The sequence below is a fragment of the Trichoderma camerunense genome (genome assembly GCF_050948025.1).
Source record: "Trichoderma camerunense strain CBS 138272 chromosome Unknown V8C40scaffold_5, whole genome shotgun sequence".
NCBI classification, from domain to species: Eukaryota; Fungi; Ascomycota; class Sordariomycetes; order Hypocreales; family Hypocreaceae; genus Trichoderma; species Trichoderma camerunense.
The window spans coordinates 1-15,293 of NW_028145365.1; the positions used below are offsets into that span (position 1 = coordinate 1).

A 15,293-nucleotide genomic window follows, 5' to 3' on the forward strand; every position below is an offset into this window, starting at 1 on the left:
CTAGTTATTATTATTAAAAGTAGTTTTTATTATTATAGCTTTTATTTAAGTACTTTTAGCTTTTAAGTTTATTATACTTTAGGATATTAAGTTAAATATATATATTAGTTAAAGTATAATTAGTTATAGAAGTATTATTATAGCTTTAGTTTTTTAATTCTAGAGAAATATATTAAAGCTTTATTTTTATTTTACTTAGTTAATAAAGTATTTTTAGTTAGTTATTAGTAAAATTTAATAATAAATAAGAAATATATTAAAGATCTTTTAGTTATTTTATATTACTACTTTTATATTATTATAGTTAGTTTATAAAAAGTTTACTAGCTTTATAAAGCTTATTAATAAAATAGGTATTAGCCTTTAAGGTATAAGGTTTATTTAAGTATTAGATTTAAATTAATAAAATATATTATTAGTTTTAGTTTTAGTTTTATTTTTCTAATTATATAAACGTAATATATAATTATTATTAATTATAGCGTATGTATATATATAAGAGCTTATATTATTCTTTATCTAGCTAGCTGTTGGTGTTTATATGCCTTATCCCTTGTCCTGATGTTATGTGACATGTGATACTCCGGCCTCGGGGCTTATCGTTATTAATATCTGATTCATAACTTGAACTTGACTCGAACTTCTTCCGACTTGGACGCATTCAGCGCAAGTCTCAAATACCCTCTTGCCTCTTCTTCCCCCCTTCTTATATCCTCTCTTCTTTTTTTATACCACATCAACAGCCTCCATATCGTCAATTGGTACCTCTACAGAGGCCCAATCCTCCCCGCCAAAAATGTCTCCCTTCAACCTCGAGACTTGCGCTCGCCCCAATATCCTCGCACTCCAGCCCTACCGCTGCGCTCGAGAGTTTGTCCACCATCCTTGTCTTTGTCTCACCTGAAAAAACAACTGACATGTATCATAAATAGCGACTACAAAGACGACGGCACAAACATTCTCCTCGACGCAAACGAAAACGCATACGGCCCCTCCCTCTCCTCCTCCGCCGTGTCCGTCGCCTCGCAAAGCAAAAATGGCCTCGGCATTGACCCTCTCGGCCTGCACCGCTACCCGGATCCTCACCAGGTCGACCTGAAGCAGCTGCTCTGCAAGCTGCGCAACACTCACGCGCACACGGACAAGACGCTTACTGCTGAGAACCTCTTTGTCGGCGTTGGAAGCGACGAGGCCATCGATGCGCTGCTGCGGTGCTTCTGCGTCCCGGGCAAGGATCGCATCTTGACTTGTCCTCCTACATATGGCATGTACGCTGTTTCGGCACAGGTCAACGACGTTGCTATCGTCAAGGTGCCGCTTCTTCCTGCGCCTACTTTTGGCCTTGATGTCCCTGCCATCTCTGCTGCTTTGTCGTCCGACTCGTCCATCAAGCTGCTCTACCTCTGCTCGCCCGGTAACCCTACTGGTTCTCTCCTAGCCAAGGACGACGTCGTCGCTCTGCTCAACCACCCATCATGGAACGGCGTCATTGTACTTGACGAAGCATACATCGATTTCGCCCCCGAAGACGCCTCCCTCGCCGAGCTCGTCACCGAGTATCCCAACCTCGTCGTCATGCAAACCCTCTCCAAAGCCTTCGGCATGGCCGGCATCCGTCTCGGCGCAGCCTTCGCCCCAGCCCCGATCGCCTCTCTCCTCAACAGCCTCAAGGCGCCGTACAACATCTCCAGCCCGACCAGCGCCCTCGCCGCCTCCGCCGTCAGCGCAGAGGGCCTCGCCGTCATGCACGGCAACCGCGCCAAGATCCTCGCCCAGCGCGACAGAATCATCAAGGAGCTGCCTCCAATTCCTGGCGTCGGCAGGCTTCGTGGCGGCACGGAAAGTAACTTTTTGTTGTATGAGATGCTTAATGCGGAGGGCCAGCCGGATAATGCCGTTGCGTTGGCTGTGTATGAGAAGCTTGCTGAGACTAAGGGCGTGGTTGTACGATTTAGGGGTAAGGAGCACGGATGTAATGGTTGCTTGAGGATCACTATTGGTACAGAGGAGGAAGTGACCAGACTTTTGGAGGCGCTGAAGAAGACGTTGGCGGAAGTAAGAGGAAGTGCGTGAGAGAGGAGATGATGAAAAATGGTGTTGATTGTAAAAATGGGAAACAGCGATTTACCTGGATAGATACCATGTTGGAAAATAGAAAAGAGTAATAGAGGACGTCAATGACATTAAATAGAGCGTTTATATCTGTCCATCTAAAACATGGGTGCCAATTCATTTCATGTTCTAGAGCCACATACTGCCAGCACGATATATACAAAGCTGGCTGGTCTTTACACTATATACATATACAAAACAGGGAGCATAATGGGAGGAAATGAGACATCAAGCCAGACCCCAAGTGGCTAACAGTATTCCAAAACCAACCACGGCCAACGGCTTTACTTCGAGATTCAGTCTCGCACCAGCAGCATTCTCCGTCGGCTTCGCATCTCCCACAATGCCTCGCTTCGTAGTAGGCTGCGAGGGCGAGGGCGTAGGCGTATAACTCTCCTGGGGAGGCCAATTCGTATCCCGCACAGTCTTGATATCCTTTGCTTCCAAAGGCGGCGCGGCCCCGTCAATCAGCAACCCCTGAACAGTCTCGAGCGCGCACATCTCCGACCCCAAGTTGGTCAAGCCGTCGAATTCGCCCACGTACCACTTCTGGCCACAGGCACGGCCAGTCTCGGTTCCCGTGCAAGTTTTCACGGCAGCTTGAGCGCTGACAGTGAGAAGGCTCTCGACTTTGTCGCGGAGGGAGGGAACCATTTGCGTGGACTGCCACATGAAGCGAGCCAGGTAGCCCTTGAAGGTCGTCATGTCGGCGTCGCAGCGTTCGACGGTCTCGCAAGCGCCCTCGTACATGATCTTGGTGGTGCTGTTGGGCGGAGTGAAGAACCAGCCGGCGCCGTCCAGCAGTTTCTCGGTGCGCTGCTTCCACTCGGGCTTCTTGGTGTAGTTTGCCATGACGGCCGCGCCGTAAAGGTAGATGCCGCTGGTGTAAGTGAAGGATGCCGGGTTCGTCTTGGTGCAGTTAGTATCGATACCAGCTCCATCATAAACGTGATACGATTCGGGATCGATGAAACCAATATCCATGGACCAGTCCCAGACCTTCTCTGCCCACTCGAGATACGTGTCGTTGCCGGTGGCGCGAGCCATCCTCGCAGCTATTTGAAAAAGACCACCGTTGCTGACGGAGTTCTTGTACGTCAAGCCGTTCGGATTGGATGCGTAAATCTGCCACAGGAGACCGCCGCCGCAGTCTTGCGTCGTCCATCTGCTCGCGAGCTGGTTGAAGACATTAGCTCCCAAATCCAGCCACGAGGGCAGCGTCACGTTTGGCTGCGGAAAGTTTCGCTCGGCGGCGGCGATAGCAGCTGAGCCCCAGAAGAAGAGATCGTCGTTTCCCTCTTCGAATTCGTGTTCTGCCGGCATGTACGCCTTCTGGATTCCGAGGTTCGTAGGCGCTAGTAGGGCCTGGATCACGACATCGTTGTAAGTCGAGTCCCCTGTGAAGTGATAGTAGTCGAGCATGGCCCCCCAGAGTGCGCCGGCCGTCCACCAGTAATACGGATCCTGGAGATCTCCCATGGCGACCGAGTCTGGGGCCGAGAGATTGCCCTTATAGTAGGACATGGCATCGTATGCAAGAGTGGCAGCGACATTTCGTACAGATGCTGTTTGGTAGCTGGTGTTAGTTGCCTCGTCTTCGATTGGATCTTAATTGCACTCACATAGACTCTTGACATCCAACGAGTAGGGAGCTGTGATGGCTGAGGTTACTGCCGCAGCATGGACGCTGGTTATAAACTTCATGTTGTCGTTTTATTTCTGTCAGGCCAATCTATAGCCAGTCGATCTATTGGATATCCACCACTAGTAGATCGATTCAAAGCTCGGCCTCAAGGATATTTCGATACTAATAGAATAATGAAATGCAGAATCAATCTATCTCCGACCTGGAAGATAGAAAAGCCCAAAAAGAAAGGATTGGGAAAAAATGAGCGACCAGATGCGTCCAGCGGCAAAAGGGTCGAATGAGAATCGATAGGATGGGGTCAGGCACGTCAGATACCGACAAAGGAGGGCAGTCAATATGCAATTGTCGCCACTTGAACAATAGAAAATACGAGAAAATAAAGAATCAAGCACAGCAAGTTCCAAGGAGGGAAAAAAAGAGAGATAAAAGTGACAAAAAGGCGACAATGCCCTGACCTGGTGAACAGAAAGGAAAGAAAAGAAAAAGAACAAAAGACGCAGTTCACGACTTGTTTGAACAAGATAGAAACAAAACCGGGGAACAGAAACAGAAGGCAGCTTGAACGAATAAATAAATAAATAAGCCCCAAGCTCGTATTAACTTCAAAGTGAAAAAAAGAGCAAAAAATAAATAGCAAGTCCCACGTAACAATAGCTTAGCACCCTTCCCTTCCCTTGCATCATTGTTTCGTCCAATGCAGCCTCTATCCAAACAAGGAAGCCCACAAACCAGATCGTGCATCTTGTCTTCGGTGCATCTCACGCCAATCAATGAAACATACAGCGTCCAGCGCTTGATTTGGTCTGGGGGGCCGCCCATCTAGCCTAATTGTGCCGGTTTATTAGGTCCGAATAGGGCGGGATGGGGGAAGGCGAAACGCTCATCCCCCGCGGGATATTTGGCTAAGAAGAGAACTGGCTGCATTTTGGATTTAGGCGCGGCTGCAGGGGTTTCGTTGGTGCTGGTGGCGAGGAAAGGAAGAAGAGCCTTGCATTGCATGGTGTGTTTTGTTTGTAGGGGAGAGAGAAATTGATTCATGGGGGGCTGCGTTTCATGTTGCCCACGCGGCAAAAATATCTCTAGTTCTCCAGCTGGTCATTAGGGAAAGGTATAGCGATAGGCAATGGTTGAAGGATAGGTAGAAAGAAGCAGCAGAAAAAGGCTGTGTCTAACTGGGCGTCTCCCCAGAAGAGCTGGATTGGCTGACAGCGCTTCGTGCCCATGAAACACGGGGGTTGAAACAGCCAGGGTGGATCGGGCTGACATGGGTGGTGATTCTGGCTTCACCTGCATCGTGATTTAGTCTATTTAGCATCATCAAGGGCGTCAACAGGTAAAATGTAGATTGTAGCAATGACCGGAGGGAATAGGTGCCTACCTAATCGAACAGCGGTTGGTATAATAAAGCGTCACGATGGAGAATCCGCACGAGCATAGCCCTCAACACAAACGTCGCCACAAAACGGAACAAGACACATGAAAAGTCGATGCCTGATTGACTTGGCTATCCGTTTACCAAATTTTATCCCTCGATAATCCATAGGCTACCGTACATGTGACCCGTCATAGCCCGGAAAAACAAAACATTTTGACAAATTCAATCCCAAAACTCCACGCTTTGAATTCCCATGAAATTACAAACTCCTCCATATGCTTCGCTAAAAAAATCAAATCGCAGAGAGGGTATAACGCAATCATAACGCCTCCGGGAAACAGGGTGTAAAAACTTGACAGAGCACACTCCCAAGGCTTAGTCACTTTTGACCAGCCATTTCGTCCCTCGCCTTCGTTTGTCTCCATGCTTATTCGATAATGAGAGCTCGTATCGCACCGACATTACTATAACGTCAGGTATACGGCCACAATGACTGCAAGCCCATAAAGCGACCGCGATCCGGAAACGCGCAAATTCGATCCTAGCGACGTCGGCGACGGTTCGTACATCATCCCAGAGGGAGCCGAGGGCGTGGTCATGGTTCCGGCAGGGTCAAAGTCATCGTCGGTTGTCCCTGGGGGTTCGGCCATCGTCAAGGTACCCCACTGCACCTCTGATCCAGTAAAGGTGGACGTCCATGAAACCTGCGTTGGTCCAGTGTGGTATGCGTTTGTGTAACCAGATCTATAGCTCGAGTAACCCGAGCACGTTGCGGCCGTTGTGCCTTTCAAATCGCACTCCACGTCGGCGATACTTTTGACGCAACATTAGCTTATCTCTTCCACACCTACACCATGTTACACTGCTCACTATGTCGACGTCACTGTTCCATGGAACTCGAGCGTCCCAGGTCCCTCCACAATGACAAAGGGGAATTCGAGAGATAGGTCGCATGCGAGGGGCGTTTGCGTCGGGCAGAAAATGGTATACGTTGTTCTGCTGGCGGATGGATCCTTGAGGCTGTGTTAATCCTGCTGAGAGGTACTCGTATATCTCAAATGAGAGAGTGGAGAATGTAGGCAAAAGAACCAAAGGCTGTGGACCCAGCATACCGTTGAAATGATGCTCCCTCGGACCAGCGACCACGCGCGCTCGTCATAGTAGGGCAGATAGATGGGAGCAGCCGTCACTGTTGGGGTCGCGGCCAATCTGTGAGGCTCACCATCTGCCTCGTCGTCGGCAGCACATGGAGCGACCAGCGCGAGCAAGGCAAGCAATGCCGACCAAGATTTTGGATTAAATCTGGCCATGTCGAGTCGTCGCTTTCTCGATTGATGTGGTTTCGTAGCGGCACTGCTGGGAAAGGTAGAGGAGGTTGTCGCGAAGCCAAACTAAGCGAGCGCAACTGTGAGACTTGAGATATGAGCGATTCCGCGTGCGTCAAAGTTTCGAGAGTCGTTTTTCGGGTGCCGATTGTCAAATGTCGACTGGACAGTAGACTAGTAGATTGTCGCAGGTTGGCCGTTTGACGCAAGGCTTTGACTGGCAGCAGTTATCGTCAAGGCGTCTTGTCACCACTGGCTTGGGCGAACAAGATGCACGGGCAGATGCATGGAGGATGGAGGACGGCCGAGATGGAAGATGAAAAGACGGAACGGCAGAGATCCGGCCAGAGACCAGAAGAAGCCCGAGAGCGGCCCATGGAAAGCAGAAGCATCAAGGGTCAAATACTAGCGATTTTGGTCCCACGATGCCAAGAGTTGGAACTCTGTCTCCTTTGCAGCAAGTCGCAAGGCATGTGGCCAATTGGGTTTAGAGCCAGTGCCGCTACGAAGGGGGTTTTTCTCCATGAGGTCTTGGCACTGCCGGGCTCCTTTTTTTTTCTTTGCCCATGACGAACGTCGATTTGTATTCAGGTGGTCATCTGTGGAGCATCAGTTGGTATAAGCACATGGATGAGATGAGATGAGATGAGAATTAATCTATATGTACATTGCAGGTGATATAATCATTATAATAGTAATTGTGTGCTCACGTAGTAGTGGAAGTATTTTGTTGGAGCCTCATTAATAGAGAGAAAATGAGAGAGAACAGGAGGGCCAGTGACTGTCACACGCAGATACGAAAAGTGGCTGTACTTTGTCAAAGCAGCACAATAGAAAATTGTGCGGCACCAACACACGGTAAATCCACAAGGCAGGCGCAGACGCCCGGCGCAGAGCAAGGGAGGGAAATCACGACCGGCTTGGCACGCTGCCGCAAAAGCGGCCACGCATTTCTTCCCAACTTCCTTCCTCTTTTTCTGCGACCTTGCGAGTCAAACCAATGGGCCGCCAAGGCTTTGCCAAGACAACGTCTGAGAATGTTTGATGCCGGCGCGTGGCTGCCAAGAGGCGAGCGCTGCCGGATAGGTGCATATTATGCAGCGGGCATTTCCGCTTAGTGTACTCCGTACGTATATCTCCCTATCTGCGTGGGTACCGATGAGCATATCCTCGGGCGAGCATGGCGCATATCTACGCGCGGCGGTACCTTGGAGGTGAATTGCATTTATAGCGTTGTCCATATGTGCGTCTCAAAAGAGAAAGATCGGCGGGCAGGCACGGGACTCTCCGTTGGGTTCGTGACTCCCAGTTGGAAGTTTGCGCCGATCTCGTCATTTAAAGAGTCTAGTCTAGTAGAGACACGTGAGGAGGCAGGGAACAACAGCTCACCTTATCTTGAGTGAATCTAATTTACTGTACACAAGCAAATTTGAGTGTTGCATCGCCATTCCATCTCATCGGATCCCAAGATAGTGTATGCACAGCATCTCAAACAGGCGCCATTCAATCAAGGTTACACAGCCAGTCTCATGTTTGCCGCTAAAATAAGCGAAGTGCAGAGACTTTGAATATGCAGCCCGAACAAAGCAGCTAGCGGTTAAATCCAGGTGGCACAGATCGCCTGTTTGAGCCCCGAGAGCAGCAACCATTGGCGGGATGGTGAGGAATAAACAGCTGGGCTGGCTTCTGGGGATACACATGCCGCATAATATATGCTTACTTGATTCCTACTAGGAGTATTACTCGTATACACGGCAAAGGATTTGACACAACCCAAAAAGCAAGCAACAGGTGCCGTGTCAAGGTTGCATTTCGCTCTTATTAATTCGCCGAGCAGCTCTAGACTCGTCTCTCCACCTCCGAAACCAACTGCGCCCTGTCATGGCAAGAATTTCCATTTAGAAAGAAAATTGGATCACTCTAATGCCGCCTCCCGCCAGGCCAATCGGTTAGCCAGGGGCTGTAAAGGGAAAATTTTGGCCATCCATGCAAACCTTGTTGGCTCTGGATCCTCTCACAAAGTCGGAAAAGGAACCGAAGCATTGCGATTCCAACATCCCGTCACACCACTAAGCTTAGCAATGCGATGCAGGCAAGAAAAAGCTATGGACGGCCTCATTTTTCCAGCATCACTCGCCATCTCAAGTGCTCTCCTAATGCTCAAGTAATGATGCCCAAGACGCAAATGACTGCTCTGTGCGCTAAATATCGTGAGAATCAAATCGGGAAGCATGACTAATGTTCTGACAATCCGACAGTCCGGGTCTTTCGCCACGATCTAACTTGTAAAGTCAATCGCCGAGACTAGCATGTGTGCAGCGCTACCTTGAAGAAGGAAAAAAAGGGGACAATACGGAGTAGTCTGGACCGAGAGAGGCCAAAATGAGCTTGAAAGCTGCTAAATAAAGATCGCGTGGTGGCCGGTTTAAAACCGCTGGACTGTTTCTTCTTCTTCTTGGTTCTACGATTCACTCATTCGATCGTTACGTCAACCAACCATTCACTCGTTTTCACAAACCAACGGCAATCAATATCAATCTTTGGACTTGTCAACTTACAAGACCAGACTTGACTACTCTGCCAGCACATTCGTTCATCCATCAAGATCAACATCAACATCAATAATGGCTCGTTCACTCGCTCTCCTCGCCCTTGCTGGCGCTGCCATGGCTGCCCAGACCACCACCGTGTCTCTCCTCCTGCCCTTTGCCGACCCTCAACCCTTGGTTGGCTCGGTCATCGGCGTTGACAGCACGGCTACGACCTATGCTTACGGATGTGCTCCTGGAACTTCTGACGACGATTGCGGTTTTCCCAGCAGCGAGACTGTTACTCAGGGTCCATCCACCTGGGCCTTTTCTATGTCTTACTCTGCTGAAGGCAACTCAGTGTAAGTGGTATTCTGGTTTAACTCTAGCGATGTCTTCGATTGTGATGGGCTTGGTTACCTTGGACCGAAACCTGGAATCCTTTCAATAGCCAGGCTCACACGCGAGACGAGCATAAACCTCTCATTTAAATGGGCATACTTAAGGAGACACACTTACGCTTTTGATATAGTTCCGAGGGTGGTACCTGCGTGCTCAACACTGCCAAGGACGCCGCTTCATGCAGCATGGCTTTCGCCCAAGTGACGGGCGGCAGCATCTCTGCTACCGGCAGCTCTGGAGTTGAGGCTTTCCTCACCTTCCAGCTTCCCGTCACCATCACCGCCGGCCTCGAGAAGCTCAAGGCCACTCCCGGCGCCTCGGCCACCGATAGTTCAACCCCTGCCCCCACCAACACCGGCGCCTCCCAGGCTGCTCCTTCAGGCTCTACATCTACGACCCTCGCCAGGCAGACATCTGCTGCAAGCACTGGTAACAGCACTCGTACCGCTTCTTCTACGGCCGGCCCCTCAAGCACCAATGCTGCAGGCATTGTAAACGCCCAGAACGGTCTGCTGGCCGGTGTTGCTGCCCTTGTTGGCGGTGTTATGATGTTGTAATTGATTGGAGAAGACGATGGTTGAGCTCCAACAGTAGCAGCCATTTGACAGGATGACGAGGAATACACGATACACGTATGTATGCTTATTGAGTTGATTAGTAGGTACAGCCAGCATGGAATTAATATACACAATAAAGGATCTGATAGATCCAACAACCAAGCAGCCCGTCAACTACGGCATCGATATACAGGTTTAGTCAAGTATCTCAACGATCGATGCTGCCAAGCGTTGCGCCATGTAGATGTATCGTGATATTCCTTTCAGGCAGCATGACTAATTTTCCGGTGATCCTTCTGCCATTTTCCGCATGACCTAACTTGTAAAGTCAATGGCCGAGACTAGCATCTGCAACGCTACCTTGAAGCGGAAAAGGAGACGAGTAGTAGACTTGGCAACGAGAGCTTTGTTCGAATCCTTTTAAAACTCGACTCGTTGGCCGCTTGGGTTTTCCCTTTTTCTCACTTGACTATCGCGATCCCACTCATTTTTCTCGACGATCGTTGTTTTAATTTTTAATTGCAACGGCCATTCGTTTTTTATTTATTTGCAAGATCCAACTACCAACACATCGTTACACAACTGGCCCGGCAACCAACAATTAAGCTTATTATCTGTATATAAGATACGAGGTCAAGCGTGCAGTTTACCCTCGTTCGTTCTTATCAACACGTCAACAATGGCTCGTTCGCTCGCCCTTCTCGCTCTTTCCAGCGCCGCCATGGCTGCTCAATCTACTACCGTCTCTCTGCTACTGCCGGCTACCGATCCCCAGAAGCTCGTCGGTTCTGTTATTGGTGTCGATAGTGCGGCTACGACTTACGCTTATGGATGTGCGCCTGGAGTAGCCGCTGATAAGTGTGCCTTCGAATCTAGCAAGACTATTACTCAAGGTCCTACTACATGGATTTACACGAATACTTACGGTGATGACGAGGGCGGCCGTTAGTAAGTGACACTCTCTGCCTCGATGTTTATGATATGATCTCATGTCATCGGCGGCATGTTCATTATCGATCCAACCGTTGAGCAACTACTACTCCCATCATATGAGCTTACAAACGCCATTCGAAATAAAAGATATATAAGCTAATGTCTTCCCAATAGCACCGAGGGTGGCCACTGCAAGCTCTCCAGCGCGGCAGACGTCGCTTCATGCAGCATGTCGATGTCCGCGACGGATTCCACCGGCAGTATCACCATCATTACCAGCGTCGGCACTGCATCAGATTTCCTATCGTTCCAGCTCCCCGTGACCATCACCGCCGGTCTCGAGAAGCTCCAGGCCGCCCCCGGCGCCTCGGCCACGGATAGTTCAGCCGCCGCCGCTCCCACCAACAGTAACACTAGTGCTTCCGAGACTTCGCAGACGACTGCTGCTTCTCCGGGTGCTAATACGTCTAAGAGTGCTTCTTCGGGCCCTGCTTCTACGGGTGCTTCTTCGAGCGGCGGGTCTACCACTCTTGCTAGGCAGACGACCGCTGCTGTGAGCACTGGTACCAGCAATTCTTCTACTGCTGCTGCGCCTAATAGTACTAATGCTGCTGGTCTTATGAACACCCAGAACGGTCTGCTGGCTGGTGTTGCTGCCCTTGTTGGCGGTGTTATGATGTTGTAATTAGAGAAGACGTTGGTTAAGCTCCAACAGCAGCAGCTATTTAATAAGATAGTGAGGAATATATAACATACATATATATACTTTTTAAGTTAATTAGTAAGTATAGCTAGTATAGAATTAATATATATAATAAAGGATTTAACAGATCTAACAACCAAGCAGACCGTCAATTGTGGCGTCATCTTATACAAAGTATCTCAACGATCAATACTACCAAGAGCGTGCCGTCGAAAGTACCCCGACGATGAAATACTCATGATGATAGCCCCATGTACGATGATATATATATTCACCCGCCGCTAAGTAAGCCGGCACAATGCCTAGCTCAGAATACAAGACAAGATGCGGGACAAAAAGCTCCGCTACATCATGTTAATATATCGCGAGATTTTAATCAGGCAGCATGACTAATTATCCGGTGATCCTTCTGCCCTTTTTCCTCATGGCCTAACTTGTAAAGTCAATAGCCGAGACTAGCATCTTCGTAGTGCTGCTACCTTGGGAGAAATAGGAGACGAATAGGCTGGATTGAGATTCGGGAACCCACTTGAATCTGTTAAAGCTCGACACGATCCTTGCAATGGCCATTCGTTTTCGTCTGCAGGATTCAACGACCAACACACAGTTACACGACTACCCATGACAACCATTATTAGCGCACAACATATAAAGGTGAGCAGTTTTGCACAACACACGCGTTCGTCTCATCCATCACCATTAACCATGGCTCGCTCACTCGCCCTTGTCGCGCTTTTCAGCGCCGCTGCAATGGCGGCTCAATCTACTACCGTCTCTCTGATACTACCCTATACCCTTCGCCATGCTTACTTTGGCTCTGTTATTGGCGCTGATAGCACGGCTACGACGTACGCCTATGGGTGTGCACCTGGACTCAATGGAGTCAAACCCGATGACGAAGACTGCGGCTTTGGACACAGCCAGACCGTTACTCAGGGTCCTAGCACATGGCTTTACACTTCTTCTTATACTATTAAGGAGGGCTCTGTGTAAGTGACATTCTGCCTCTATGCTTATGATATTTGTCTCATGTCTTCGGTTGCAACATTCATTTATCCAAGCACCTGTTGAGCAACAACTTCCCACCATCTAAGATCATGAACAAGACACCACATTGGAGTGAATATAAGCTGATGCCTATTTCCCCATAGCACCCTGAGCGGTCACTGCAAGCTTTCCAGCGCGGTAGACTTGGGTTCATGCACCCTCTACACATACGCAACAAGCACCGACGGCAGCGCTACTTCATATACGTCCTCGGGCACCCAGCCGTTCCTCACCTTCCAGGTTCCCGTCACCATTACCGCCGGTCTCGAGAAGCTCAAGGCCGCTCCCGGCTCTACGGCTACGGATGATTCAACTTCTGCTCCCACAAGTACTGGTGCTTCTGAGACTTCGCGGACGAGTGCTTCTTCGGGCGCCGCGTCTACGACTCTTGCTAAGGAGACGAGTATTTCTTCGGGTGCTGTGTCTACGACTGTTGCTGAGCAGACAACCTCTGTGAGCAGCGGTACCAGCACTTCTTCTACTACTGCTGCGTCTAGTAGCACCAACGCTGCCGGTCTTATGAACGCTCAGAATGGTTTGTTGGCTGGTGTGGCTGCTGTTGTCGGTGGTGTTATGATGTTGTAGTTAAACGAAGAAGACGTATAGTAGGTAGGATATGTGTTGAGAATTTATGAACATAAGAGTTGTTAGCTTTGTGTAAAAGCCATTTGTTTTTTCAGTGTCTTGAACTTGAATTACTGTCATGTTCACTTGTAATAGAATAGTCAACGTTGTTTTGAACAGGACTTGCATTGGTTGGGTGAAGATGAAACAGTACATTATATGAACATAATCTTTGTGCTCTTTGATTGATCTAACTAGGCGCCTGTTCCCTAGATGCATATTGTATTTGAACAATTGTGATACCAGCATGAATCACTTCGTTTCTTTGTCATTGCACTTCATATCCAGTATTTATAAGCCTCTCTTTTCCGACTTGATGACATTCTAAGCACTTTCCATCACAATCACTCTCAATCACTACAAACACTTCAAACTTACACTCTTCAGTGATTCCCAGCGTATTTTCCACCACTTCCACAATGGACTCCTCCCAGCGTATTCTCACCACCTCCACCATAGATCCTTCCCAGCAACATGGGTACAACCTCTACAGCAAAATTCTGCACGGGATCAAGGAGATCTTGCCCAAGTCCTTTGTCATCGCCGCGTATCTTGTCGCCATCGTTTACATAGTGGTGAGATACAGGAAAAGCATGGCTAAGCCAACCGACGAAGAGCATTGCGAATGCGGGGATCAACATTATAAGAGATTGCTTCGACAGATGGAGCATAAGCCCAGGGCTTTCGCGTCGGGTGTGGATGCCCCAAGGTACCATTCGGATGCTGTTTAATGCGATTGTCTATGGTTACTTATTGTTTTGTCAAGCGAAAGAAATAGCACATGTCAGGGAGGTGCTCATGATTCAGTCAGTGTCGCGCTGCGTGGTTCGGGGTGTGCTATCAATGTCTTCTCTGCCGTCAAGCCAGCTGCTGCAGTTGATACATCGACGAGACTACACGCGTTTGCCTACAGTATTAGTCCTTCCATTCTTTCCATAGAGTAGAGTCAATATACAAAATCTCGCACCTTTTCATTAATCCGCTTCAAACAATATGGGCATTTCCTAGAGTACTTGATGATGGGATCATGCGAAACAAGCGTATATATGTGCGCCAGCCCATAGAGCGAAAAGCCCATCAAGGTAAACGACACCATCTGGTAGATAAAAGAGCCGTAGGCCATGACGACGGCGCCGTCGGCTTGCGCCTGGTGCAGCGTGTTGTAGCCACCAGCGGGTGAGGAGGCATTGTATTTGGGGCCGGGGCGCAGGACGGCGAACTTTTCTTCAATGTTTTTGTTGATGGGGAGGATGACGGAGATGGGGGGCATGAGGATTGCGCTGACGAAGGATTTGACGAGGTCTGTGAAGGCGGCGGCGAGGCTGGTTGGTGGTGGTTAGTTCGGGTACATGTAGTTTCATGATACGGCTTTGCTTTTTCTTTGTATTCTCTTGGTGTAGGTTATGCCCTTTGTTGTGTGTAAGTGGAAATCGAGAAAAAAGCTGCTCACATCAAACCAAACGCAATCTGCAAAATGTTGCCCTGAAATGCAAAGTCTACGAATCCGTGAAAGAAGCGCGTCACTCGTGTGCGGCCCCTGTCGAGCAGAGAATCCGTCTCGCTGGGACCACCGATCTCAATGTCGTGGGAGGAAGACGAGGCATCTGGGCGTTTGGAGCTCATGTTTGGATGGTTCTATGGAGAAGTTGATGAAGATTACAAGTCTTCTGGCTGAATTGACGATCTACATGTATTTATTAGTGAAAAATAAAGGTTGGACTTAGAGATTCATGCCTGATGTTAGGCGCGAGATCGTCAATGTCACGAGCTTTGGCTGTTGCAGAGTCGAAGCGCTCAATTCCCTGTTTGGGCAATGTATGACGCAGATGGCGCTGGATCTAATGCGCTGCTGCGGAGGCTTGGAATAAGCGAAGCATTAAATGGCCTCGAGATAAAAACAAGGATAAAACACCAATAACAAGATCGTGTTGCCAGTTGATCTCTTATCTAGCATTGCACAAGAGTTTTGGAGTTTAATTTTGGTTTAAAGAGCGTGAATTTGTTTTTTTAATTCAGATATCATTGCTGTTATCAGCGTG

The 15,293-nt window shown here is 48.8% G+C and overlaps 7 protein-coding genes across 7 annotated transcripts; 4 read left to right on the forward strand and 3 right to left on the reverse strand.

Annotated features, from left to right (window-relative positions):
• Positions 1–639: 639 nt before the first annotated feature.
• V8C40DRAFT_238185 (histidinol-phosphate transaminase) lies at positions 640–2,207 on the forward strand. Its single transcript, XM_083214394.1, has 2 exons — positions 640–870; positions 933–2,207. The coding sequence occupies exons 1-2, from the start codon at positions 797–799 to the stop codon at positions 2,071–2,073; spliced, it is 1,215 nt and encodes a 404-aa protein (XP_083075248.1). The 5' UTR covers positions 640–796; the 3' UTR covers positions 2,074–2,207.
• On the reverse strand, positions 2,173–4,361 carry V8C40DRAFT_238186 (glycosyl hydrolase family 76-domain-containing protein). Its single transcript, XM_083214395.1, has 2 exons — positions 3,735–4,361; positions 2,173–3,677 (listed from the first exon to the last, which is right to left on the reverse strand). The coding sequence occupies exons 1-2, from the start codon at positions 3,814–3,816 to the stop codon at positions 2,341–2,343; spliced, it is 1,419 nt and encodes a 472-aa protein (XP_083075249.1). The 5' UTR covers positions 3,817–4,361; the 3' UTR covers positions 2,173–2,340.
• Positions 4,362–5,168: 807 nt separating this feature from the next.
• Positions 5,169–6,870, reverse strand: V8C40DRAFT_238188 (uncharacterized protein). Its single transcript, XM_083214396.1, has 3 exons — positions 6,248–6,870; positions 6,006–6,148; positions 5,169–5,948 (listed from the first exon to the last, which is right to left on the reverse strand). The coding sequence occupies exons 1-3, from the start codon at positions 6,443–6,445 to the stop codon at positions 5,600–5,602; spliced, it is 690 nt and encodes a 229-aa protein (XP_083075250.1). The 5' UTR covers positions 6,446–6,870; the 3' UTR covers positions 5,169–5,599.
• A 2,050-nt stretch (positions 6,871–8,920) lies between these two features.
• On the forward strand, positions 8,921–10,128 carry V8C40DRAFT_238196 (uncharacterized protein). Its single transcript, XM_083214397.1, has 2 exons — positions 8,921–9,350; positions 9,521–10,128. Exons 1-2 carry the CDS (start codon positions 9,085–9,087, stop codon positions 9,945–9,947), a joined length of 693 nt encoding a protein of 230 aa, XP_083075251.1. The 5' UTR covers positions 8,921–9,084; the 3' UTR covers positions 9,948–10,128.
• A 292-nt stretch (positions 10,129–10,420) lies between these two features.
• On the forward strand, positions 10,421–11,707 carry V8C40DRAFT_238198 (uncharacterized protein). Its single transcript, XM_083214398.1, has 2 exons — positions 10,421–10,895; positions 11,055–11,707. The coding sequence occupies exons 1-2, from the start codon at positions 10,627–10,629 to the stop codon at positions 11,563–11,565; spliced, it is 780 nt and encodes a 259-aa protein (XP_083075252.1). The 5' UTR covers positions 10,421–10,626; the 3' UTR covers positions 11,566–11,707.
• A 345-nt stretch (positions 11,708–12,052) lies between these two features.
• Positions 12,053–13,504, forward strand: V8C40DRAFT_238201 (uncharacterized protein). Its single transcript, XM_083214399.1, has 2 exons — positions 12,053–12,572; positions 12,735–13,504. The coding sequence occupies exons 1-2, from the start codon at positions 12,205–12,207 to the stop codon at positions 13,213–13,215; spliced, it is 849 nt and encodes a 282-aa protein (XP_083075253.1). The 5' UTR covers positions 12,053–12,204; the 3' UTR covers positions 13,216–13,504.
• Positions 13,505–14,021: 517 nt separating this feature from the next.
• Positions 14,022–14,985, reverse strand: V8C40DRAFT_167486 (large-conductance mechanosensitive channel). The gene is made up of 3 exons (XM_083211552.1): positions 14,705–14,985; positions 14,222–14,576; positions 14,022–14,147 (listed from the first exon to the last, which is right to left on the reverse strand). Exons 1-3 carry the CDS (start codon positions 14,875–14,877, stop codon positions 14,058–14,060), a joined length of 618 nt encoding a protein of 205 aa, XP_083075254.1. The 5' UTR covers positions 14,878–14,985; the 3' UTR covers positions 14,022–14,057.
• Positions 14,986–15,293: the final 308 nt, after the last annotated feature.